Source organism: Mobula hypostoma, chromosome 17 (assembly GCF_963921235.1).
Source record: "Mobula hypostoma chromosome 17, sMobHyp1.1, whole genome shotgun sequence".
In the NCBI taxonomy this organism is placed as follows: domain Eukaryota; kingdom Metazoa; phylum Chordata; class Chondrichthyes; order Myliobatiformes; family Myliobatidae; genus Mobula; species Mobula hypostoma.
Window position 1 is genome coordinate 32,708,854 of NC_086113.1, and position 25,028 is coordinate 32,733,881.

Consider the following 25,028-nt stretch of genomic DNA (forward strand, 5'->3'; position numbering starts at 1 on the left):
AGTTAAAATACATTAGGATGGATAAGTCCCCGGGGCCTGACAGCATATTCCCCAGGCTGCTCCACGAGGCAAGAGAAGAGATTGCTGAGCCTCTGGCTAGGATCTTTATGTCCTCGTTGTCCACGGGAATGGTACCGGAGGATCGGAGGGAGGCGACTGTTGTCCCCTTGTTCAAAAAAGGTAGTAGGGATAGTCTGGGTGATTACAGACCAGTGAGCCTTACATCTGTGGTGGGAAAGCTATTGAAAAAGATTCTTAGAGATAGGATCTATGGACATTTAGAGAATCATGGTCTGATCAGGGACAGTCAGCATAGCTTTGTGAAGGGCAGATCGTATTTAACAAGCCTGATAGTGTTCTTTGAGGAGGTGACCAGGCATGTAGATGAGGGTAGTGCAGTGGATGTGATCTACATGGATTTTAGTAAGGCATTTGACAAGGTTCCTCATGGTAGGCTTATTCAGAAAGTCAGAAGGCATGGGATCCAGGGAAGTTTGGCCAGGTGGATTCAGAATTGGCTTGCCTGCGGAAGGCAGAGGTGGTAGTGGAGGGAGTACATTCAGATTGGAAGATTGTGACTAGTGGTGTCCCGCAAGGATCTCTTCTGGGACCTCTACTTTTTGTGATTTTTATTAACGACCTGGATGTGGGGTAGAAGGGTGGGTTGGCAAGTTTGCAGATGAAACAAAGGTTGGTGATGTTGTGGATAGTGTAAAGGATTGTCAAAGATTGCAGAGAGACATTGATAGGATGCAGAAGTGGACTGAGAAGTGGCAGATGGAGTTCAACCCGGAGAAGTGTGAGGTAGTACACTTTGGAAGGACAAACTCCAAGGCAGAATACAAGGTAAATGGCAGGACACTTGGTAATGTGGAGGAGCAGAGAGATCTGGGGGTGCATGTCCAAAGATCCCTGAAAGTTGCCTCACAGGTGGATAGGGTAGTTAAGAAAGCTTATGGGGTGTTCGTTTTCATAAGTCAAGAGATAGAGTTTAAGAGTCGCGAGGTAATGATGCAGCTGTATAAAACTCTAGTTAGGCCACACTTGGAGTACTGTGTCCAGTTCTTGTCGTCTCCCTATAGGAAGGATGTGGAAGCATTGGAAAGGGTACAGAGGAGATTAACCAGGATGCTGCCTGGTTTAGAGAGTATGCATTATGATCAGAGATTAAGGGAGCTAGGGCTTTACTCTTTGGAGAGAAGGAGGATGAGAGGAGACATGATAGAGGTATACAAGATATTAAGAGGAACAGATAGAGTGGACAGCCAGCACCTCTTCCCCAGGGCACCACTGCTCAATACAAGAGGACATGGCTTTAAGGTAAGGGGTGGGAAGTTCAAGGGGGATATTAGAGGAAGGTTTTTTACTCAGAGAGTGGTTGGTGCGTGGAATGCACTGCCTGAGTCAGTGGTGGAGGCAGATACACTAGTGAAGTTTAAGAGACTACTAGACAGGTATATGGAGGAATATAAGGTGGAGGGTTATATGGCAGGGCCGGATTAAGCTAGTGCAGGACCTGTAGCATATGTTATAAAGGGGCCCTAAATTTAAAAAATGCACATAAGTATTAAAACATAAATTACTTACTTGCATAGTGAAGTAATTCAATTTTTTCATTTGCTATACAGCCAGATAATATGACAAATTTCTGACACTTCAGTAATAGTATTACTTACCTGTAGGTATCAATTTCAAATGTCAAAAATAACAAAACTATCTAAAAGTTACATTTTCTAGATGTAGCATGAGCAAATTTATTGATGATACAGGTGCACATTCCTTTATCCGAAATTCTGAAATCCAAAAATGCTCCGAAAACCAAAGTTTTTTTCGCCAATAGCTGACGTCACTCAGGTGTGACGTGGCAGCACGAGCAGAGGCTGCCAGATGTCAGCGGTGGCTCAACGCTCATACTGGTTACAGGTGCATTTACTGTTCGCTGGTATTTTGTGTTCACTGTTGACTTTGTGTTTAATTTCACAGTGAAAATGTCAAAAAGAGCTGCAGATACCCCAATGGGTAACAATGAGAAAAAGAGAAGGAATCTTCTCTGTCAATAATGCAGAAAGTGGAGTTATTGCAGAAGCTTGATCGTGGTGTGTCTGTGTGGCATCTTACTGAAGAAAGTAGTGTCGGAACTACCACTGTATATGATTTAAATAAACAGAAAGACAAGTTACTGAAGTTTTATAATGACAGTGACGTTCTACATTTATTCCAATAAGTCATTTACCATGTGTTTGATTCGGTTTGTTTGAAGCTGTATATTTTAATGTTTTATTGAATGTTTTTGTTGGAAATAAAATTTCTTCTTGTCATTATTCCCTAAACAATACAGTATAACAATTATTTACATAGCACTTACATTGTATTAGGTATTATAAGTAATCTAGAGATGATTTAAAGTCTATAGGAGGATGTGCATAGGTTTGGTGCGCCACTGGGTCCTAAAGTCCACTGCACTGACCCAGGTTAAATAAGGTATCGGCACGGTGGGGGGTCTGAAATCCGAAAAACTCTGAATTCCAAAATGCAACTGGCCCCAAGGATTTTGGATAAGGGATTGTGGACCTGTATTGGAAATGTCTATTTCACACAGAAGTTCATGTTCAATGCTCATTAGAGTGAGATTGTTCTATCTGTTTTGACCCTTCATGCTCCTTATTTCATTTTTAATCCTTTTCAGTTTTGAAAATGAGCATTCTCCACTGCAGTTATTAACTGTGAGTGACAAATAGATGCGCAAGGTATTTTCTACATTTGGAAAACATGACTCCAAAGAATTGTCAGTTATCAAACAGTACAACTGTAACTCTACAAGGTCTTTTTTTGCCACCAATATGAGAAGCAAGATCAGTTTTCAACAGTTCAGTAAACTGCACAAATTCTTCATCAAGACTTTCTTCTAGATCTTCCGGATATGATTTAATAAGATCTGATGACCTCTTTACGATCTCTTCAGGTGTAAACGACTGTAACTGATGAAGGAATCCAAAAACACCATTCACCTTTAGATAAGCTTTCTGCCTTTTTGACAGGGCAGAAAGCAAGCTGTCAATAATGGCAAGAAATGTTCGGTTTTTAAACTTCTGAGAAGGGGTTTGAGATTCAACAAGTGGATCAAGAGTGCTGGAACCACTGAAATCATCATACGCGTGATTTTGCTTGTGTTTTCTTTGAGTTTGCTGTTGATAATCTTCACACTTAGTCAGATCCTTGGCTTTTTGCTCAATGTCTGAAAAAGTAGACCGCATAGCTTGAATATATCCATGCAAGGATTCATAGAGTGCACAAGCTGTGTTCAAGTCTTGGCCAGAAGATTGCAAAGAAGCACTGGTCATACTTCATCATGGTTGAAAGTAGTCCACGAGCCTGTTGTCGACACTCTGCCTTCTGGTCATTGTTATTTGAAATGTCATCCAAGACTTGTTTTATTGCAGAAAAGCTGTGTAAAAGTGCTTTTGTTGCATCTGTGTACGAGCTGACCTCCTGGTATCAGACATTCTTTTCAAAATGGGCAAATGAGCACCACCATCAGATAATGCAGCAGAAAGGAGATCCCACCGATAAGTAGAAGCAGAAAAAAATGTGTACAGGCTTTCTACAAATTGGAAGAAAATTAATGCTTCTTGACAACATTCAGCAGCACATTTTCCAACCAAATTTAGTGAATGTGCGAAACATGGAATGTAATCCGCAAACTCATTTAGCTCTTTAATTCGTGCTTGTAAGCCACTTTACTTGCCACTCTACTTGCCACTCATGTTGCTGGCATTGTCATAACTTTGACCACGGCAGTCTTTTATATCAATGTCATTTTCCTTTAAAAAGTCAGGTAAACTTTGAGTGAGCTGCTCAGCACTATGACCTTCCATATCCAAAAACTTCACAATCTTTCAACTGGTCTAGATGGCAAGACATAGCGCACAGTCAAAGTTAGTGGCGTAACAGTGCACGCTGCAGCGGCTTGGGAGCGTGGGAGATGGCACAAAAGTCACCAAGCCACAGCAAGGAGCCAACACACGCCTGCACACACATACCATGCAGCATGCAGCTCCCCCGACATGAAAACAGCAGCGTTGCCAGATCGTCATGAGAATACGGTGAGATGCCGATTTCACCAGACTGCAGCTTGCAAGCATTTAGTGCGGGGCCCGTAGCTTATGCTACTTTTGCTACTAGGTTAATCCAGCACTGGAGGCAGGGTTTAAGGGTTGGCACAACATTGTGGGCCGAAGGGCCTGTACTGTGCTGTAGTATTCTATATTCTATGTTCTATTCTTGAGCTCCTTCTTGGCACCCTTGTAATTTTCTAGAGCTCTATAAGTACCTAGTCTCTTGAATCTTTCATAAGCTTTTCTTCTTAACTAGATTTTCGACATCCTTTGTACACCTGAACATTGGCCACATTTCTGCCATGCATTTCCCTGAGTAGATCTGCTCCCAATTTATGTTCCCAAGTTCCTGCCTAATAGCACCATGTAGCCCCCTATCCCAATCAAGCTTTCCCAAACTGTCTACTCCTATCCCTCTCCAGCGCCATGGTAAAGGAGATAAGAGTTGTGATCAGTACTTCCAAAATGCTCTCCCACCGAGAGACCAGGTTCATTTCTCAATACCAGATCAAGTACAGCCTCTCCTCTAATTGGCTTATCTACATATTGTGTCAGGAAACCTTCCTGAACACACGTAACAAACTCCAGCCCAGCTAAACTCCTTGCTCTAAGGAGATGCCAGTCAAAATTAGGAAAGTTAAAATTAGGAAAGTCACAACAACCCTATTACTATTGCATTGTTCCAGAGTCTGACTCCCTATCTGCTCCTTGATGTCTCCTTTACTATTTGGGTGGGGGGGGGGGGAGTCTATAAAATTCACCCAGCAGAGTTATTGCCCAATTCCTGTTTTTGACTTTCACCCTCAATGACTCAGTAGATAATTTCTCTATGACTTCCTCCTTTTCTGCAGCTGTGAGAATATCCCTGATTAGCAATGCCACACCCCCAACTCTTTTGTCTTCCTCCCTGTCCTTTTTGAAACATCTAAAGCCTGGCACATTCAGCAGGCATTCCTGCCCCTGCCCAAGTCTCTACAGAGACACAACATCATAGTTCCATATATTGATCCGCACTCTTAAGTTCATCTGCCTTGTTTATGATACTCCTTGTATTAAAATAGACACATCTCAAACCATCAGGCTGAGTGCATCTTTGCTCTAATATCTGCCTATCCTTCCTCACAAACTCCCTACAAGCTATCTCTACTTGTGCACTAACCACCCCATCCTCTGCCTCTTCACTTCGGTTCCTACCCCCTGCAAATCTTGTTTAAACCCTGCCCAACAGCATTAGCAGACCTCCCTCCCAGGAGATTGGTTCCCCTCCAGTTCAGATGTAACCTGTCCCACTTGTACAGGTCAGCCCTTCTCTAGAAAAGGTTCCAATGATCCAAGAACTTGAACCCTGGCCCCCTGCAGCATCTCCTCAGCCACTCATTCATCTGCACTATCTTCCTGTTCTGACCTTCACTAGCTCGTTGCACCAGGAGCAATCTGGAGATTACCACCAGAGGTCCTACTCTTCAGCCTCTGTCCCAACTCCCTAAACTTACTCCTCTACCCGTCTCCTGCCTATTTCATTGGCACCAACATGTCCCACGACCTCCGGCTGCTCACCCTCCCCTTCAAGAATATTCAGCAACCGCTCAGAGACATCCTGAACCCTCACTCCCAGGAAGTAACACACTATCCTAGCATCTTTTTTGCTGCCGCAGACTCTCCTATCTGTGCTCCTAACTATTGAGTTTCCTATGACAATTGCTCCGCCTGACTTCACTCTACACTTCAGAAGCTCAGAGCCGACCACAGTGCTATTGGTCTGGCTGTTGCTGCCTTGCCCAGATAGATCATCCCCCTGAGCAATATCCAAAGGGGTATACCTGTTGCTGAGGGGAATGGCCACAAGGGGACCCTGCATTGACTTCCTTCTCCCTTTATTCTCTTGGTGTTCACCCATCTCTTCCTGGAGTTCTGCACTCTAGGTGTAAAGGTTTGTCCATCGTCATTGATGAAGACCTCAACACCATTGGTGTTGAGACTAGCGCTTGATTTGGATTTAAGTGAGGGAGCGTTGCGCAGCATCAGCCTCACCCTCTCTTCCCAATTACTCTAGGCGTTACCACCTGCTCAAAAGTCGCATCTATCAAATGCTCTGCCTCCTAGTTGGATCCTAAATTCATCCAGCTCCAGCTCCTTAATGCGGTCTTTCACTTGGCTGCACTTCCCGCAGGTGTAGACATCAGGGAGACTATCAGGATTCCATGAATTCCCACATCCTGCAGGAGGAGCATTCCACTGCCATATCTGCCATCCTGCCTGCACTGTACAATGGGCAACCAAGACCAAATCCTCTATCCTGTTTCTTCGGCTTCAGCCTCTTCTCGCCAAAGCTTCGTGATTCAAAGCCTGACGCTCCCATTCTCACCACTGGCCCACTCCCAATAATGGCCACCCCACTTGCCCCTTCTGTACTTTTATTTCCTTCGCAGTGCTCTGGTCCCTCCACTGACTGGGCCTCGGGAATGCGCGAACGCCCGCAAAGCTCTCCTTTTATTCAGGTTTCGCTGACCTGCGAGTAACCTCTCCAAAGCGCTCTGCTCTTGGTGCTGACTGGGCCTCCGGAATCCTGCTATGAACTGTTGAAATGGAGGAAGTTAGTGTCACTCATATAAATAGCCACGTGATTACGGGCAATAATAATTTCAATCACTTTTTGTAAAATTAATAGAAATAGCTGATCTACTCAACTACTAAAAACATGCTTAAAAGTCCGTATTTTAGAAAATATGTTTATTTAAGATACATTTGCAAGAAAGAATAAAGAAATGCTTTGTTTCTATTCATCAACTCAAGACCAAATACAAAAAAAAATTATTGAATTCTTATTAGATGCAAAGATATTTACAAATCATACAGATTATTTTCGTCACCAAACATCACTGACTTTATCTCAAACACACACAGCAGCAAGTGCACTGCTTTCAGCATATTTATGACTGCAGTGCTAAATTAACTTGATTTTATGGTAAAAGTAAAGCTGTTGTAAAACGTCATTATTCAGCCAGCTTGGCTATCATAGAGTGTATTAAGATAGAGACACAGTGAAAATAAAAAGCATTTTGACCAAAAAGAGTGGAACTGCAGCAATTTAAATGTTGACTCTAATCCAGAAGGTTTTATTATATCTATGTCTTGTAGAGAATGAAAGATAGACATTATTTAAAAAATTTCAGTTCCATCACACAATGATTGATGGCTAGCATTCATAACCATTCAGTAAGTGATATTCAAATTCACTGATATATTGAGAAGAACATTGTAACTTCCACAGCATATGAATGTTGCCAATATATAAAATATACTACAGCAGAAGTTAGTATTTGCTCACTAACACTAAAAAGTTGCTAAGTTATTAGTAGCCTATTGTATGCTGTTCCTAGCTTCAAAGGAATTAAATATTTGGATGGGGAACAATGACCGGCCAATAACTAAATCAACTCTTTAGCATCAGCAACAAAAATTTTCTGCCCAGAATCTACAAATTCATTTTCATAATCGAAATATTGATTAATCATGTTGCTAGATATCTCCTAAACTCTTAAAGGTAAACTTTAAAAGGAGACATATTAAATATATATCAAGATCGTACACATTCAGCACAATGGGGATATAAAATAAAGGCTTTTTAGTATTTCTGGTATTACACCAGTTTTCCAGAATCTGCAGCATTTTGCTTTCAGGAATCAAGATATATTTAATGTGGGGCAGCTACCTTACACAAGGGTTGACAGGTTGTGGTTAGGTTTAGCCTCCTGGTGACCTGCATGGTTTTTATATGCATCTTCGTCCAAGTAATTTTGAACTGAATTGTTCATGTGCATATTTCTCAAGATTTTCTTCAAAGATCTCAATGTCAGGAAACTCAGAACTGCACTTCCACAATACAAGCAAGCAGAAATCAAGCCAAATAATGCAACTGCAGCATCTCCTCCCTGAACATCACAATTCATAAAAGTGTAACCCCGGCCTGCATACAGACGGTGTCTTAATCTACAAACCTCAGTGCTGTTTACTGTAATTATGAGATGGAGGTAAAGTCCAACACCCACTACATACCCTATGCACGCAATGATGTTGAACGCAAATTCAGCCATGAGAACTTTTGAGGAAATGCGGTGAAGAGGTTTAGCCCCACCGACCAGAAAAAGAATTGTCAGACAACCAAAGACAATGCTGACCGTCACCCCTCCGTATACACCAGGGGTTCTCATTTGACTAAACTGCATATCAAGTTCCCGGACTTGCTTCAGTTCTGTTCCTTGGAAAGGGCTGTATGCTGAATCGATGCTAAAAGAGCCTATCCCGAGACCGCCCATTGATGTGTATCCAGATATCGCTGCTTGGGATGCTGCCACACAGATCAGGACCATGAGATTGGTTGTGATTTCAGAAAACTGCAAGACACCTGTCAACAAAACATAACCACACAATTATTACACAACTTCACATTGTAAATGTCAAATATTTTCCTTGAACATTCCCGGCCAATGGCTACTTTTCAAAAAACAATTGCAACACAAAATGACTTCTTTGTGATAATAGTCATGGAGATAGCTCGCTTTAAGATTAATGCAGGATGGGCTGGCCGAGAACAAAAGGAGCATGGGTCACATGGATCAGGGAATGATAAAGCAGCTGCAGTGGTGAAAAAGGCCATATGGTCCAGTGAATCCACAATGTCCTTCTGCAAGAAAAGTTCATCCAGCCCATTCAAATGTTCTCTCACAGCCCTTCTCGTTAACTTTTACTCTCTAATAACTATCAATTTGCTTTGGAAAATAGTAATCAAATCTTCCCCTGCCCTTTCAGCAATCAATTCCAGATAATGATTAATTCCCAAATGAAAAGTACACTCAGTCCTAACATTATTGGGTACCTCCTTTATCTAATGAAGTGGTCACTGAGTGTACGTTCATGGCCATCTGCTGCTGTAGCCATCCGCTTCAACAGTTGACTGTTGGACATTCAGACATGCTCCTCTGCACACCACTGTTGTAACACGTCATTATTTGAGTTACTGTGGCCTTCCTGTCAGCTTGAGCCAGTCTGATCATTCTCCTCTGACCTCTCATTAAGAAGCTGTTTTTGTGCACAGAACTGCTACTCACTGGGTGGGTTTTTTCTGCTTTTCGCTCCATTCTCTATAAACTCTAGAAACTGTTGTGACTGAAAATCCTAGGAGATTGAAGTTCAAAGTACATTTATTATCAAAGTATGTATACTATACAGTGCCTATAAAAAGTATTCATCCCCCCCACCCCACCCCCGGGCTTGGATGTTTTCATGTTTTATTGTTTTACAACATTGAATCACAGTGGATTTAATTTGGCTTTTTTTGACACTGACCAACAGAAAAAGTCTATTTTGTGTCAAAGTGAAAACAGATCTCTACAAAGTGATCTAAATTAATTAGATATAAAAACACAAAATAATTGATTTGCATAAGTATTCACCCCCTTTTATATGACACACTAAACCATCACTGGTGCAGCCAATTGGTTTTAGAAATCACATAATTACTTAAATGGAGATCACCTGTGTGCAGTCAAGGTATTTTTTTTTAGATTATGAGAACACTCAGTCCTCTTCTATTGTCATTTAGAAATGCATTAAGAAATGATACAATGTTTCTCCGGAGTGATATCACAGAAAACAGGACAAACCAAAGCCTAACACTGCCAGAACCACATAATTATAACATATAGTTACAGCAGTGCAAAGCAATACCATAATTTGATGAAGAACAAACCATGGGCACAGTAAATAAAATCTCAAAAGTCCCTGAGTCGATCGACTCCCGAGTCCCCGATAGCGGCGGCAAAAGGGAGAAACTCCCTGCCATAAACCTCCAGGCACCGTCAACTTGCCGATGCCTTGGAAGCAGCTGACCACAACCGACACTGAGTCCATCCGTCCAAAAACTTCGAGCCTCCGACCAGCCTCTCCAATACAGCCTCCCGAGCGCCATCCTCTGCCGAGCGCCTTCGACCTCGCCCCGGCCACTGAAACACGCAAAGCCGAGGATTTCGGGGCCTTCTGTGCCGGAGATTCCGGTTACCACACAGTAGCAGCGGCAGCGAAACGGGCATTTCAGAAGTTTTCCAGATGTTCCCGTACTCTCACGTCCGTCTCCATCAAATCAGAATTGTGCACGGTCCCCTGCTTCACAGATAACAGACATCACCACTGAAGTGGCCGTGTGCACTGCCATCTTCTCCTCCAACTTGCTACAATCATTTACTTCAATTGGTTGTAGTAAACATACACTGTATCTGGAAGGTTCAGCTGCTGGTGAGTCAGTATCCTGGCAAAAACTACACTATAAAGACAAAAGTACTCTCCAAGCAACTCTGTGAAAAGGTTATTGAAAGGGACAAGACAGAAGATGGATACAGGAAAATTTCCAAGTTGCTGAATATTCCTTGGAGCACAGTGAAGTCAAGCATCAAGAAACAGAAAGAACATGGCACTGGTGTAAATCTGTCTAGAGCAGGCTGTCCTCAAAAACTGACTAACTGTGCAAGAAGGGGACTAGTGAGGGAGGCCACAACAAGAGACCCACGACAACTCTGGAGGAGTTACAAGCTTCAGCGGCTGAGACGTGAGAGATTGTGTGCATACAACAACTGTTGCCTGGGTGCTTCACTGGTTGCATCCTTATGGGAGAGTGGCAAACAGAAAGGCACACTTGAGGGGAGAACTCACATAAAATCTCAGCTAGAGTTTGCCAGACAGCATGTGCGAGACTCTGAAGTCAGCTGGAAAGTTCTATAGTCTGATTTTGGCCATCAGGCTAAACATTATGTTTCGTATAAGCCAAACACCGAACATCATCAAAAACACACCATCCCTACCGTGAAGCATAGTGAGGGCTGCACCATGTCGTTGGGATGCTTCACTGCAACAGGCTCTGGAAAGCTGATGAAAGTAGAGGGTAAAATGAATGCAGCAAAATGCAGGGAAATCCTGAAGGAAAAACCTGTCTCAGTCTGCATGAGAGCTGCATCTTGGAAGCTTTGTTTTCCAGCAAGACAATAACCCCAAGCATATTACCTATTAGAGGACCGATTAGAGATAAAGGTGGGAAGATGTGCCTGGAGGCTGTGGAAGTGAGCGAGGTCCTCAATGAATACTTCTCTTCGGTATTCACCAATGAGAGGGAACTTGATGATGGTGAGGACAATATGAGTGAGGTTGATTTTCGGGAGCATGCTGATATTAAGGGAGAGGAGGTGTTGGAGTTGTTAAAATACATTAGGACAGATAAGTCCCCGGGGCCTGACGGAATATTCCCCAGGCTGCTGCACGAGGCGAGAGAAGAGATTGCTGAGCCTCTGGCTAGGATCTTAATGTCCTCGTTGTCCACGGGAATGGTACCGGAGGATTGGAGGAAGGCGAATGTTGTTCCCTTGTTCAAAAAAGGTAGTAGGGATGGTCCGGGTAATTATAGACCAGTGAGCATTACGTCTGTGGTGGGAAAGCTGTTGGAAAAGATTCTTAGAGATAGGATCTATAGGCATTTAGAGAATCATGGTCTGATCAGGGACAGTCAGCATGGCTTTGTGAAGGGCAGATCGTGTCTAACAAGCCTGATAAGAGTTCTTTGCGGAGGTGACCAGGCATACAGATGAGGGTAGTGCAGAGGATATGATCTATATGGATTTTAGTAAGGCATTTGACAAGGTTCCACATGGTAGGCTTATTCAGAAAGTTAGAAGGCATGGGATCCAGGGAAGTTTGGCCAGGTGGATTCAGAATTGGCTTGCCTGCAGAAGGCAGAGGGTGGTGGTGGAGGGAGTACATTCAGATTGGAGGATTGTGACTAGTGGTGTCCCAGAAGGATCTCTTCTGGGACCTCTACTTTTCGTGATTTTTATTAACGACCTGGATGTGGGGGTAGAAGGGTGGGTTGGCAAGTTTGCAGACGACACAAAGGTTGGTGGTGTTGTAGATAGTGTAGAGGATTGTCAAAGATTGCAGAGAGACATTGATAGGATGCAGAAGTGGACTGAGAAGTGGCAGATGGAGTTCAACCCGGAGAAGTGTGAGGTGGTACACTTTGGAAGGGCAAACTCCAAGACAGAGTACAAAGTAAATGGCAGGATACTTGGTAGTGTGGAGGAGCAGAGGGATCTGGGGGTACATGTCCACAGATCCCTGAAAGTTGCCTCACAGGTGGATAGGGTAGTTAAGAAAGCTTATGGGGTGTTATTTTTCATAAGTCGAGGGATAGAGTTTAAGAGTCGCGATGTAATGATGCAGCTCTATAAAACGTTGGTTAGGCCACACTTGGAGTATTGTGTCCAGTTCTGGTCACCTCACTATAGGAAGGATGTGGAAGCATTGGAAAGGGTACAGAGGAGATTTACCAAGGTGCTGCCTGGTTTAGAAAGTATGCATTATGATCAGAGATTAAGGGAGCTAGGGCTTTACTCTTTGGAGAGAAGGAGGATGAGAGGAGACATGATAGAGGTGTACAAGATAATAAGAGGAATAGATAGAGTGGATAGCCAGCGCCTCTTCCCCAGGGCACCACTGCTCAATACAAGAGGACATGGCTTTAAGGTAAGGGGTGGGAAGTTCAAGGGGGATATTAGAGGAACGTTTTTTATTCGGAGAGTGGTTGGTGCGTGGAATGCACTGCCTGAATCAGTGGTGGAGGCAGATACACTAGTGAAGTTTAAGAGACTACTAGACAGGTATATGGAGGAATCTAAGGTGGGGACTTATATGGGAGGCAGGGTTTGAGGGTCGGCACAACATTGTGGGCTGAAGGGTCTGTACTGTCTGTACTATTCTATGTTCTATAATGCCAAAGCTACACAGGAATGCCTTAAAAACAATAAAGTTAATGTCCTGGAGTGGCCAAGTCAGAGTCCAGACCTCAATCCAATTGAGAATTTGTGGTTGGACTTGAAAAGGGCTCTTCACTCTATCTTCATGCAATCTGATTTTGAGTAGTTTTTGTGAAGAAGAATGGGGAAAAATTCCAGTGTCCAGACGTGCAAAGCTGATAAGAGACCTATCCACACAGACTCAAGGCTGTAATTGCTGCCAAAGGTGCATCTACTAAATACTGACTTGAATGGGGTGAGTAAATTATGCAATCAATTATTGTTTAATAATTGTAATACATTCTGACCAATTTGTAGAAATTTATTTTTACTTTGACTAGAATGAGTCTTTTCTGTTGATCAGTGTCTAAAAAGCCAAATTAAATCCACTGTGATTCAATGTTGTAAAACAATAAGTCTTTAAAACACCCTTTAAAAGATTACTGTGTTTGAGCACAAACACACGCAACTGACGCTCTTTAAAAACTGTTCACTCTAAGCACAATGTAGTGTCCAACGGCCGCGCAAGTACACGCAACTGATGCTAATTAGAAACTGTTTGGCAACAATCTCCTGTCCGAATTAAGCAGCATAGTTTTCCAACTAAACAAAGGGAATCCTGGCTATTTTTTCAATTAGTTTTTGTTCTCTAAAAGTCCCAAAAAGCAGCTGCCCTGATTAACCAATACCCCAGTTGTATTTCAAGATTAATTCTCCAAAAATGGCAATTATAATCAGGAAATGAAATAATTAGTCATCAGCATAAAGGCACATATTGTTAGCTTCCTGATTTACTTTGATAAATCCATTCATTGACCACTGCTACAGTTTCAAAGTTTATTCTCTTTGTGTAGAGAAACTAGTTTAACAACTGGAAGTTTGGTGAATAAAGTTAATAATCTCATTGGAATCCAGCACTAGTGTTGTTACTTTCTTTCGTGGCTTCTAATTTAAAACTCTGATATCTCTTGCCAAGAAAAGGTGTAATCTTATACTCAGTCCGAGTGGAGATAATTCAGTCACTCTTGCAGAGCACATCACTATAAGTAAACAGCTGCAGTTATGTTCATTATTTACTTTTCTTCAGATCACAGTACACCTCTGGAGAACTTGTCTATCATTCAGTAGCAGCCTCTGCAAATCTGCCTCCTCTACTATTTAAAGAGTCTGCTTCTGATTAATTTGATTTTTTTTTGCTTTATCATACAATATTCTTTCTTGCACTAGTCAGATGACTATTTTACTTGCAACTCCATGTCAAAACTGTGCTGGGAATTTAGATAAAGTGTATTCCCACTTCCAGTGTTACATTTACGGCCAGACTTGCGGGCACTCTGTACATATGAATGAGTGTCTCGGAGACTAGCTGCATGGATAGGGATGGATTTACCAGCTGTTTTGGGGTGGGAATGGGGCATTTCTTTCTTACTTTATTTAAGCCCATCACCCCTACTAAGGCGTACCGACAGCAGCTTTCCAGAGTGCCCTGTTCTGGGCCATTCCTTCAAGCTGTCCCCAGATGCAGCCCATCGACGATTCCCTCCTCTCCCAGGAATGAGGTCTGTGGGGCACTGGGTTTTTACGGAATGGAGTTGCTAGTCCCATGCCCAGCACTCCTCCTATCACAGCCAGGCTTGAGACCATCCATGGCAGAGTTAGTGGAGCATTCCTGAGTGGTTTCATTTCCCACCTCACAGAATTGCAGCAACAGAGGCAGGGTTGAGCCGAGCCGAGCCAGCAGCCAGTCTTCCTCTCCTGTCACAACTGTTTCTCTGATCCTCTCGCGCACACTGTTTGATTCTGTTCAGTTCTAACTAACAAGTAGCTTGGGGTACAAACCTACAAGAGGACCATAACTTTGACCTGGAGAACTATGTTGGCTGGAGTCGGGGCTTTGTGCTTTGGCCTTTGGTAAGTAAGGTTACCCATGCCAAACAGGTCAAAGGTTGGAGGATAGACCAAGAGTGCTCTAGCGGTCCTCCAGGTTTGGGGGGGGAGGGGGGTGGTCAGCTCAAGGCTAACAGCCCTGACTGAAAAAAACAAAATTGTTACCGAAACGGCAATGAAGAATCCTTCTACATCTGACTGCGATGGTATTCTTGAATCTCCACCCAGGACTTGCATGACTGATAGTGGTGAAAACTGAGAGGAAGATATTGCCATGATGAAGGAAGCCCTGAACACCACCAGAGATGGAGGACCTTCATTGCTGCCCTAAATGCCAGCAGCATAACATGCAGATGTTGTTGGGTAACAAACGCTCCTCAAGAATAGAATCCTGTCATCATAACTTGGGCCACACACAAAATGCTGGAGGAACTCAGCAGGTCAGGCAGTGTCTACAGAAATGAATAGATAGTCGTCATTTTGGTCCAAGACCCTTCTCTTTAATTTTTACATTATACCAAAGTACATATATAACCCAAAAGTATCACAAATTATGCTAATATCAACTTGTAAGCATTGAGTTCTCCATTCACACCCAAAACATTACATTAAAGAAAAACATTTTTCAAATACATTATTTTATCACATTTCATGGTTACAAAACACATTGGACGTCTTTTTTCCCCCATATGATTGTTCGTTATGAAAATAAAAATCAAACATTTCCTAAACCCTAGATGCCACACTTTCTTTATACAGAAAAATAACTGTTAAAAATAAGCTTCATAAACTTAACAATATTCTATAGTTATACATAGACAGGCATATAATCTGCAGTTTTGAAGGATGTAAATGTTGTATAAAATATAATGTAACTTAATCCATGAATTACAATTTATGAAGATACAATACGTAATATTTTAACTTCATAAAGAACCTTCATTGTTTTGAGTAATCTGGAGTTTCACAGTTCTGGCCAGCACATCGACACAATTTCCTCATTCAGGAGGTATTTATGGACCCCAATGGTGTGGACCTGCCCTTTATCTTTGATAAAATTTATTTACTGACTTTATAACCATTCAGCAGCTTCTCTCATGCCTCTCTCTGTATCTGTCATATTTCTCTGTACTGCTAGACACTCCAATGTCAGAATGTCACCCGAATGACTCGTGTAGACCAATATACAAGTTACTGGAGCTTTGCCAATCTTTAGTAAAGCCAGTGGAAAACCAATTATCAATAACAAACTTGCAGCATGAACTGCTTTCCCTTGGATGCTGCAGAACTATAATACTAATTTATGATAACAGAACCATAGCCAGATGGAAACGTGTAGATTTAAGTGAACTCTGATATGGAAAGATTCTTTCAAGTACCACATCTGTTAATGGGTTCTAAATAAAAACAAGTGGTCCAAGAATGACACACAAGAAAGATCATAAGGTCAAAAGGCATAGGAGCAGAATTGGGCTCTACTCCGCCATTCCATCATGACTGATTTGTTACCTTCTCAACCCCATTCTCCTGCCTTCTCCTCATAACCTTTGATGCCCTGAGTAACCAATCAACCTCTGCTTTGAATAAGCTCAATTTCTTGACCTCCACAGCCATACATGGCAATGAATTCCACAGATTCACCACCCTTTGATTAAATAAATTCCTTGTCAACTCTGTTCTAAATGGATGTCTCTCTATTCTGAGGCTGTGCTTTCTGGTCCTGGACTTACCCACTATAGGGAACTACCCCTCCACATCCACTCTCTTGAGACCTTTCAATATTCAATAGATTTCAAGAAGCTCCTCCCTCATTATTTTAAACCACAGAGTACAGGCCCAGTGCCATCAAACGCTCCTCATACATTAACCCTTTCATCGATGGAATCATTTTTGTGAACTTCCACTGGACCTTCTCCAATGCCAGCACATCTTTTCCTCTTCATTTTTAGAATGTATCTATCCTGCACCTTCCAAATTCCCCGCCAAAACTCTACCCATTGTTGTTCTGCCGTCATCCCTGCTAGTGTCCCCTTCCAATCAACTTTGGCCAGCTCTTCTCTCATGCCTCTGTAATTCTCTTTAATCCACTGTAATACTAATACATTTGACTTCTCCCTCTCAAACTGCAGGGTGAATTCAATCATATTACGATCACTGTCTCCCACGGGTTCCTTTACCTTAAGCTCCTTAATCAAATCAGATTCATCACACAATCCCCAATCCAGAATTGCCTTTCCCCTAGTGGGCTCAACTACAAGCTACTCTAAAAAGCCATCTCATAAGAATTCTATGAATTCTCTAACTTGGTACCCAGCACCAACCTGACTATCGTAACATTGCTGTTATTACATGCCTTTTCTATTTCCCACTGATATGTATATCCCACATTCTGGCTACTGCTCGGGGGCCTGCATATAGCTTCCATTAGGATCTCAGTGTCCTCTGCAGCATAAAAGAGCATCTAGAGATTGTTCCCGTTAGTTCAAAACTGATTCTTTTGCTCAAGCAAAATGTCTCCTGACTTGAACAACAGATCTTAAATAGTCAGCACTGAAGTTGTTTTCCCATCAATGAATAATTTAAGTTATTCTTATCCCTTTGCTGTGCCCTCCACTTTCATCTTGGATAAATAAAATCACAAGCAGGGTAACGTAACAATGTATTCAGCTGAAAAGCATTTCCACCATGAACCACTCCAGCCATTATCATCTTCTTGAATGGAAAAGCAAAGCATTATGGAAAGGTAGAACTTTAAAAAAAAATCAACATCAAGTATAATATCATATTTTAAATGATAAATTTGTAACATTTGAATTCTGCTGCTCTACTTTCAATAACATAGCAGCATCAATCTCAAAGATGTGTTCGGTATCACCTTATTCTCTAAATCATTCATTTTTCCTCTTTTAGCTTTATAACATGTTTCTTAAAATATCCAAGGCCTTGAATGTCCATCAATGATCCATTTAAAAAAAGTAATAATCCAAAGGAACAATCTAGGACTGTAATATAAAGTTTTGCCATCAGGACAAAGCAGTCCATACACTGGCATGCCATCCTGTCTTGGAAATAAATTGCTACTCCTTCATTGTTTATTAGAGATTAAAGTCTGTCACGAGCCTTGTGGCCCATCAGGCCAGTGCTTATGCTGGTTTCCGTAGCGTGAAGCGACTGAGAGTACGAGACCCCCCAGATAGGACGCCAGTCTATCGCGAGGTCAACCCTCAACATTTTTGCCGTAACCCATTCTCAGTTGGGTAGACTGGAGCATTGTGTGGTTGAGTGCCTTGCTCAAGGACACACACGCTGCCTTGGCCGGGGCTTGAACCCACAACCTTCAGATCGCTAGTCCAACACCCTAACCACTTGGCCACGCGCCACACACTCCTTCATTGTCACCAGGTCTAAATGCTGGAGCTCCCTCCACAACTACACTGTGAGAAGATCTACCGAAAGGGTTAAGGTGGGTCACCATCTCTCACGGATGGTTATTGATTGGCAGTACTTTCCAATATTTAATCATATTTAATTTTTTAAAAACCTTCCAGGCTTCCCCTAAACTTGAAACTTCGTTGTTTTCAGAATTAGGGAAGCAAACCAAAATCCTATCGACACCCTCCATCTCTCACAATGTCCCTTTTGCCTCCCAACGTGAATCCATTGTACATTTCCATGATGGAAGGAGTTTCTAATTTTATTTATGTCCTAATTTTTATTTAGAATTCACGCCTGAAACCTATACCTTTCAAGTAATGGCCCAGAATCTCTAGATTGGCACCAAGCAGCATCTTTGTTACATTCTTCCCACACAAATTGGAGATACATTTATGAATAAGACAAAGTATATATGGCTCATGTAACTAAACTTTAAACAAATAGGTTAAATGTTTCCACTGGAAAAGGAATCAATTTCCAAAATATTTCCTTTACCAAACTATACCATGAAACCTTCATAAGAGAGAAAAGAACCCAAAGTATTTCAGTATAATTGTCATAATTTGTTTTCAAGAAAATTAAGGATTGTAAACAAAACATTAAGCATCAACTTTGAGTTAATAATCCATCACAGAAGTCTGGTAAACTAATCCCATTTTATTCTTGTGCCAACCTAAACAGAAATACACACCTGAGTTGCCTCCCCGCAATTCCTACTAAATCTACATTTACTATGAAATTTTTTTTTCCATGATGTGAAAGTAGCCTTTGTATCTATCAGTCTTATCATCATCTATCGGATGAAGTGACATTGTTAAGCTGACTACCTGTCCTTGTGCTTCTAAAATCCGCAACATTTTTGTATCAGGTGAAGCAGCAGAGGATTCTCAAAACATTAAGTATCCTTTGAAAGCTCTGGTACATTCAAGATGTGCTAGATGCCACATAAATACCTAAGCTTTATAAAGGGAGACTTTCATTTCAAATGGTCTGTGCTCAGTAACTTGTTAATTTTCAATTGATACAGGAGGTTTAATTCCATTATATATGTTTTATTTTAAAAATAAATCTACAACACCAGTTTTAAACTTTCCTGTTTAAAGTTCAAAAGTATCAGAGCAAATGCTCAGGGCATGAAAAGAAATATCAGATTTTTGAAAGGAATAAAAGGAATATTAGTTATAAAGTGTTCCAATATGTAATTAAATTTGAAATTATACTTTTTACCTTGTGGGAAACTGAACTTCAAAAATGTATATATAATCACAGTTAAAAAGGGGTGGGGGTCCAATGTTGGATGACAAAAAATAATTTGATCTTATTAGTACAGTATTAGTATGTAGGTCTATTATATCCTAATTCATATTTAGCTTGGCTTCATTTATGCAGCATCTAGCATATCTTGTGGCATCTAGCACATCTTGAATGTACCAGAGCTTTCAAAGGATACTTAATGTTTGGAGAATCCTCTGCTGCTTCACATGATACAAAAATGTTGCGGAGATCATGTAAATCTCAATTTGCACTTTAGAGCACAAGGACAGGCAGTCAGCTTAATGATGTCACTTCATCTGATAGATGATGATAAGGCTACTTTCACAAGCCTACCCTTCAACGTTTATTGTAAACGCTGACTAACTATACAACTATTGCATCAATATGTCACATCTAATTTAGTAACTTAGCTCCTTAAAAATTCCTAACCTCCTTAGCTTAAATAAAGCAGCAGCTTTGAAAAGTACATAACATTTGAATATAGTTTCATACTTAAACTGTAAATTTTGTAAATTATGAATCAAACAATTATTTGAACAGCAAATTTAAGAGTCATCCACCCTGTACAATCTATGCAGCTTAAAAGCAGGAAGGGCAAAACCTAAATGTACTAAATTCGCAACATTAACTACCATTACACTTGGCTGGATGGACTGAACACCCGAGTTCTGTCTGCCTGGGAAGTGAAGCAATGCATCGAAACTTGCCACTTCCTGCTGTTGCCAACTTAACTGAACTTCAGACTTTCAGTGGAGCACACCGGATAAATGGGCAGGTAATTTCAAAAGATTTGAGAGTGAAGAAATAGAATCTTCATGTGAACTTATTCCAACATTATCTCTGCCACCTCACAGTACTGTTTAAAGACACTGGTGCACATGTTAAACATTTCAATACATGCACCTAGGACGAACGAATACATCTGTGGAAATTTATCAGACTTACAATGTCATCAATGATTTGGACCTGGATGTCAAATAAACACCCCACCCTGCACTGAAAAATGCCTCCAGCCACTGCTTCTGACAGAGGAAGAAACCACCCACCATATTCATGGTCTATATGTCTCACTCCCATCAGGGAGGAGGCTACATAGTATCTACACCAGGACCACCAGACTCAAAAACAATTACCTTCCCCAAGCAGTAAGGCTGATCAACACCCCCACCCACTAACCCATCCTCCACACCCTTCGCGATCACTACTTTATCACTTCCTATCAGTCACTTTACAAACAGACGCTCCTGCTGCATATGGTGTCATTTTATGGACATACAATCAATCTATGTACATTACATAAGCTATCTTAGGTATATTTATTGTGCCTTTTAATTAGTGTTCTTTATCTTATTTTTTCTTTGTACTGTATCAGATCCAGAATAACAATTATTTTGTTCTCCTTTACACTTATCTACTGGAAATGACATTAAACAATCTAGAGAGTGTTCCAGGGGGCTAAGGGAATGGTGGGGGGGGGGGGCACTTAAACTTGGTTTGATTAGGGACAATAGAAGGAAAATAATATTGGAGTTTATGTGGTGGAGAAGAGAGAAATCAGCGCCAAGTTAGTACTGCAGTACAGAAAAAGAAAATATTGGAGAAGAGGATCATAATATGCCTAAGTATTTCTGTCAGAGCCAAGGACCAGAAGCAACGTAGAGATTGGTGGCAACACTCGACAGGAACAGCCTCTCATGGTGACTGAAAATAAGAAGTCCTCTCTGATTATATTTCCAATGGTTGTTAATATTAAGGCTTGGAATTAGGGTGGGAAGAGTGAGGAATGAGAAACAGAATGTCAAAGAGGAACATATCTGTACATGGTGAGCTGGAGGCTTTATTTCTACATAACAAGAAAATTGTTGCAGATGAGTCAAGTACAGTTTGGCAGTGCAGGCAGTAATATTGGACATTCCTGCAACACAGCACGTCCCACAAATAGGAAAGTGCTGATTAAAACTGCATTCATTGGAGAGATACAAGGACTTCGTGGCCATGTCACAAGGCAGATAAAAATCAACCATTCTGCAATAAAATTTGAAAGGTAGACATGGGGTAGAAGGAGCAAGGGTGGTAAATTTACCCTCCTAAAGGTACTAGTGGATCACTCTAGTTTTATTTCAGTAAAGGTAGGTTCCTAGTCACCATTAATAATAACAGCATTTTATAACACTGTTTATTTAATAAATTTAAAAAGCATCCAGTTTGCTAGTCCACCAACAAATCTTCTCCTCTCACTTCTTTAGTGTCCTTTTTGAAGACCATCATACATGATCAGTGAGTTGTCCACCTAACTCCAATAAAGGCAACTCTAGAACCTGGACTCATTGACTAAGGGTGGGAAAGCCAGCTGCTGGACTGCAGCTCCTTTGCCATCTCTGTGTCCACTCAGTGGACTGAGCTTGCACACTATGTGCGTTACCATGGTTTTCATGCTTTATGCAATCCCCATACATCTGTAATGCACACATTGCTGACCTCTGTACGTGGAACTTGAATCAATTCTCATTTTAGCTGGTTACCAGTGACGCCTGAAGAGAAGGATTTTTATGTGAATTTTGCAGGTCCGTATGCAGGACCTCATATTTGGAATATGTTCCCAGTGACTCCAGCCAAATGCCAAGAAAGTAATCTAGGTCGACCACAGAAATTCGGGTTTAACACTAATTAAGACAAAATAACCTCATGCAAAAATAATAAACACAATAGATTCTGCAAATGCTGGAAATCCAGACTGATCACCAGTTCTGATGAAGGGCCTTGGCCTGAATCATCAATGATTAATTCTCCTCCCTAGATACTGCCTGAGTCCCTCCACCATTTTGCTCATGGAAAAATAACAATTGATGACAGAACATCTTTAAAATTGCCTGTAGCCAGTATTTATGAGTGTAAGGGAGAAAAAACTAATTTTAATTACTGTACATATTCCTCGCTTTTCCTTATGATTCTCATTTTCCCATCTCAGCATTGCCCTTCTGCCATTTAATATACCAAACCAGTTCAGGTGTAATATCTTCTTTTAAACAAAATCAAAATGGTAGGTGATATCCAAGAATCTAAGCAAAGACATTGTTTAAAACCCAAGTGTCAATTGCCATTTCCCAGAAACCAAATTTAACCAATTGCCATTTCCCAGAGACCAAATTTAACCAATCCCTGACTGCTCAGGGATTATACTTCTCCATATTTAAGGACAGAGTTTATTTTACACAAAAATACCAGATTACAGAGTTCTCTTATCACATGGTGATGGCAGTCTGAGTTTTAAACTAGTGTTAAAGATCCAAAATCCTGAAGCCTCTAATTTAGCTTTAAATCTGGTTTGGTTGCATTATGAAAATGTCACATTAATTTGGAACTCATGTATACAGAACGTCAGATTTCATAGGCTGTATCTCTGACGGGGTACCAAGTCTCCACGCAACAGAGGTCTCCGGAGATTTTGCAGCTCGTGTAGCTTGTATTGCCCGACGAGCCAAAGCTGCGAATACCACACTGGAAATGTAAACAATTATTAACATCACAGCAAAGATGGAAACAGCAACTTCCGTGCCGAGTATGGTGCATTTCACCGAGCTGTATCCATGTCGATTGTAGAGCGATTCTCTCTGTTTGCACATGTCAGTGGCATTAATTTTAAAAATGAAGTGAAGATACAAAGCCACGCCTATGAGGTAAGCCACTGCTGCAAGAGCCTTTACCACACATTCCATGATCAGGAAGGATGAGTATTTGCTGTGCAGCGCAGAGGACCTGTTGTATTGCAATATACATTCGACGACAAGAAAAGCCACCGAGAAAGCAAACAGCAGAATACTAAGTCCTATTGCACAGTACACAGTGGTTGACTTCTTGGTGTTGTACTCTACATCTAGTTGACCGATCTGCTGTATTTCATGATTTAGAAATCCACTGTTGGCATAACCCATGTTGTAATAATAGGCACTCCCGAAGCCTCCAATACTAGCGAAGCCTGCAGAAGCACTTTGGGTTGCTGCAGCACAGATCAGTACCACCAGGTTGAGAATGATTTCAAGCATCTGCAACAATCCTGCAACAACCAGATGAAGGAAGCTGTTAATGGGAAAAATGCAACACATGCAGCTAACACCTCTCCAGAAACAGTAGAGGATATCATAAAGGACCAGTGAGGCTTTCATAGATTTAATTCATTTACTAATCTAAATTGGAGCTATGAAAGTTCTTGGATGTAAATATTAGCAGACTTTCAATTGAAAATTGAAAGAAAAATGTAAGTGCCATAATTCTGAAATAAAAATAGAAAATGCTGGAAAAAAATTAGCAAGTCAGACAAAATCTGTAGAAAGAGATTCTCTCTTTCCATAGATGCCACCTATCCTGATGGGTTTTTCCATATATTGTTTTAATTTCAAATTTTCAATATGATTTTAGTAGGTAAGTTTATATTTCAATAGTACTTTATACTTTATTGTCGCCAGACAATTGGTACTAGAACGTACAATCATCACTGCGATATTTGATTCTGTGCTTCACACTCCCTGGATTACAAATATTAAAAATAGTTAATACTAGTAAATATTAAAAATTTAAATTATAGATCTTAAATAGAAAATAGAAAAATGGGAAGTATGGTATTGCGAAAAAACCAAGAGGCAGGTCTGGATATTTGGAGGGTATGGCCCAAATCCGGGTCAGGATCCACTTAGTACATGAATTGTATGTTTTCATGCATAATTAGTACTTCTAATACTTCAACAAATCTGTTACTTAGATCATCTAATTAGTGCAAATAGTTGCATTTATGTTTAATTACAATTAGAAAGAAATAGTTTACAGAATTTACTAGTTTATTTAACTGTCTTTAATTTTGATGAGACATTGAATGCAGGACTGTGAATTAGCACAACTAAATTGCAGATGCTTGAAACCCAAAAATGCTGCAAGTCGTGATTAAGTTAAGATTGAGCTAGTAGTCTCAGGAACAGTGATATATCTCTTTCTCTCACTCAAAGCAAGGAAATAAAAGAGCAACAAGTTTAGATTATTCACTTTAAACACTACCTTTCCCCTGAGCAAACACGTTTTGTTACTGGTGAATTAACATGTACCACTTCTTATATAAGACAGTAAACTTCACAGATTGCTGCGCAGGAGTCAGGCCTTTTCCACACAAACCTCTCCTTGTATCCACCCCTCATCAAGGGCTGGTTCTAACAGAGAGACTGGGTGACTCAAAGGGCCAGAGTTAAGCAAAGGGCTTGAAATACAGGGGTCCCAATCCAATCCTGGGAGTAATCAAAGGTGATCACTCCAGGGACCACATGATCTAATTTTGTTCTTTCATACTACAGTAGGACTGCTACCTGAGAGGATATCAAATCATGCTAAGGTCACATGAGATATAGGCGAGTGTTCTTCTAAGTGATCAGTCAAATTTACAAGCAAAGTGAACTGAATCGGAGAAGACCATCATCATATGTTATTTATTTATTTTTGT

The 25,028-nt window shown here is 41.0% G+C and overlaps 1 protein-coding gene across 2 annotated transcripts in view; it reads right to left on the reverse strand.

The window, feature by feature from the left end:
• Positions 1–6,867: 6,867 nt before the first annotated feature.
• The window catches only part of LOC134357717 (MARVEL domain-containing protein 3-like), a 28,774-nt gene continuing 10,613 nt past the window's right edge, over positions 6,868–25,028 (reverse strand). The window contains exon 4 of one of the 2 annotated variants that reach the window (XM_063069339.1): positions 6,868–8,520. In XM_063069339.1, coding sequence (XP_062925409.1) covers positions 7,829–8,520 — 692 coding nt within the window. In that variant the 3' untranslated portion in view covers positions 6,868–7,828. Of the gene's footprint in view, positions 8,521–22,748; positions 23,601–25,028 lie in introns of those variants that run through there. The other variant, XM_063069340.1, reaches the window with a different exon arrangement.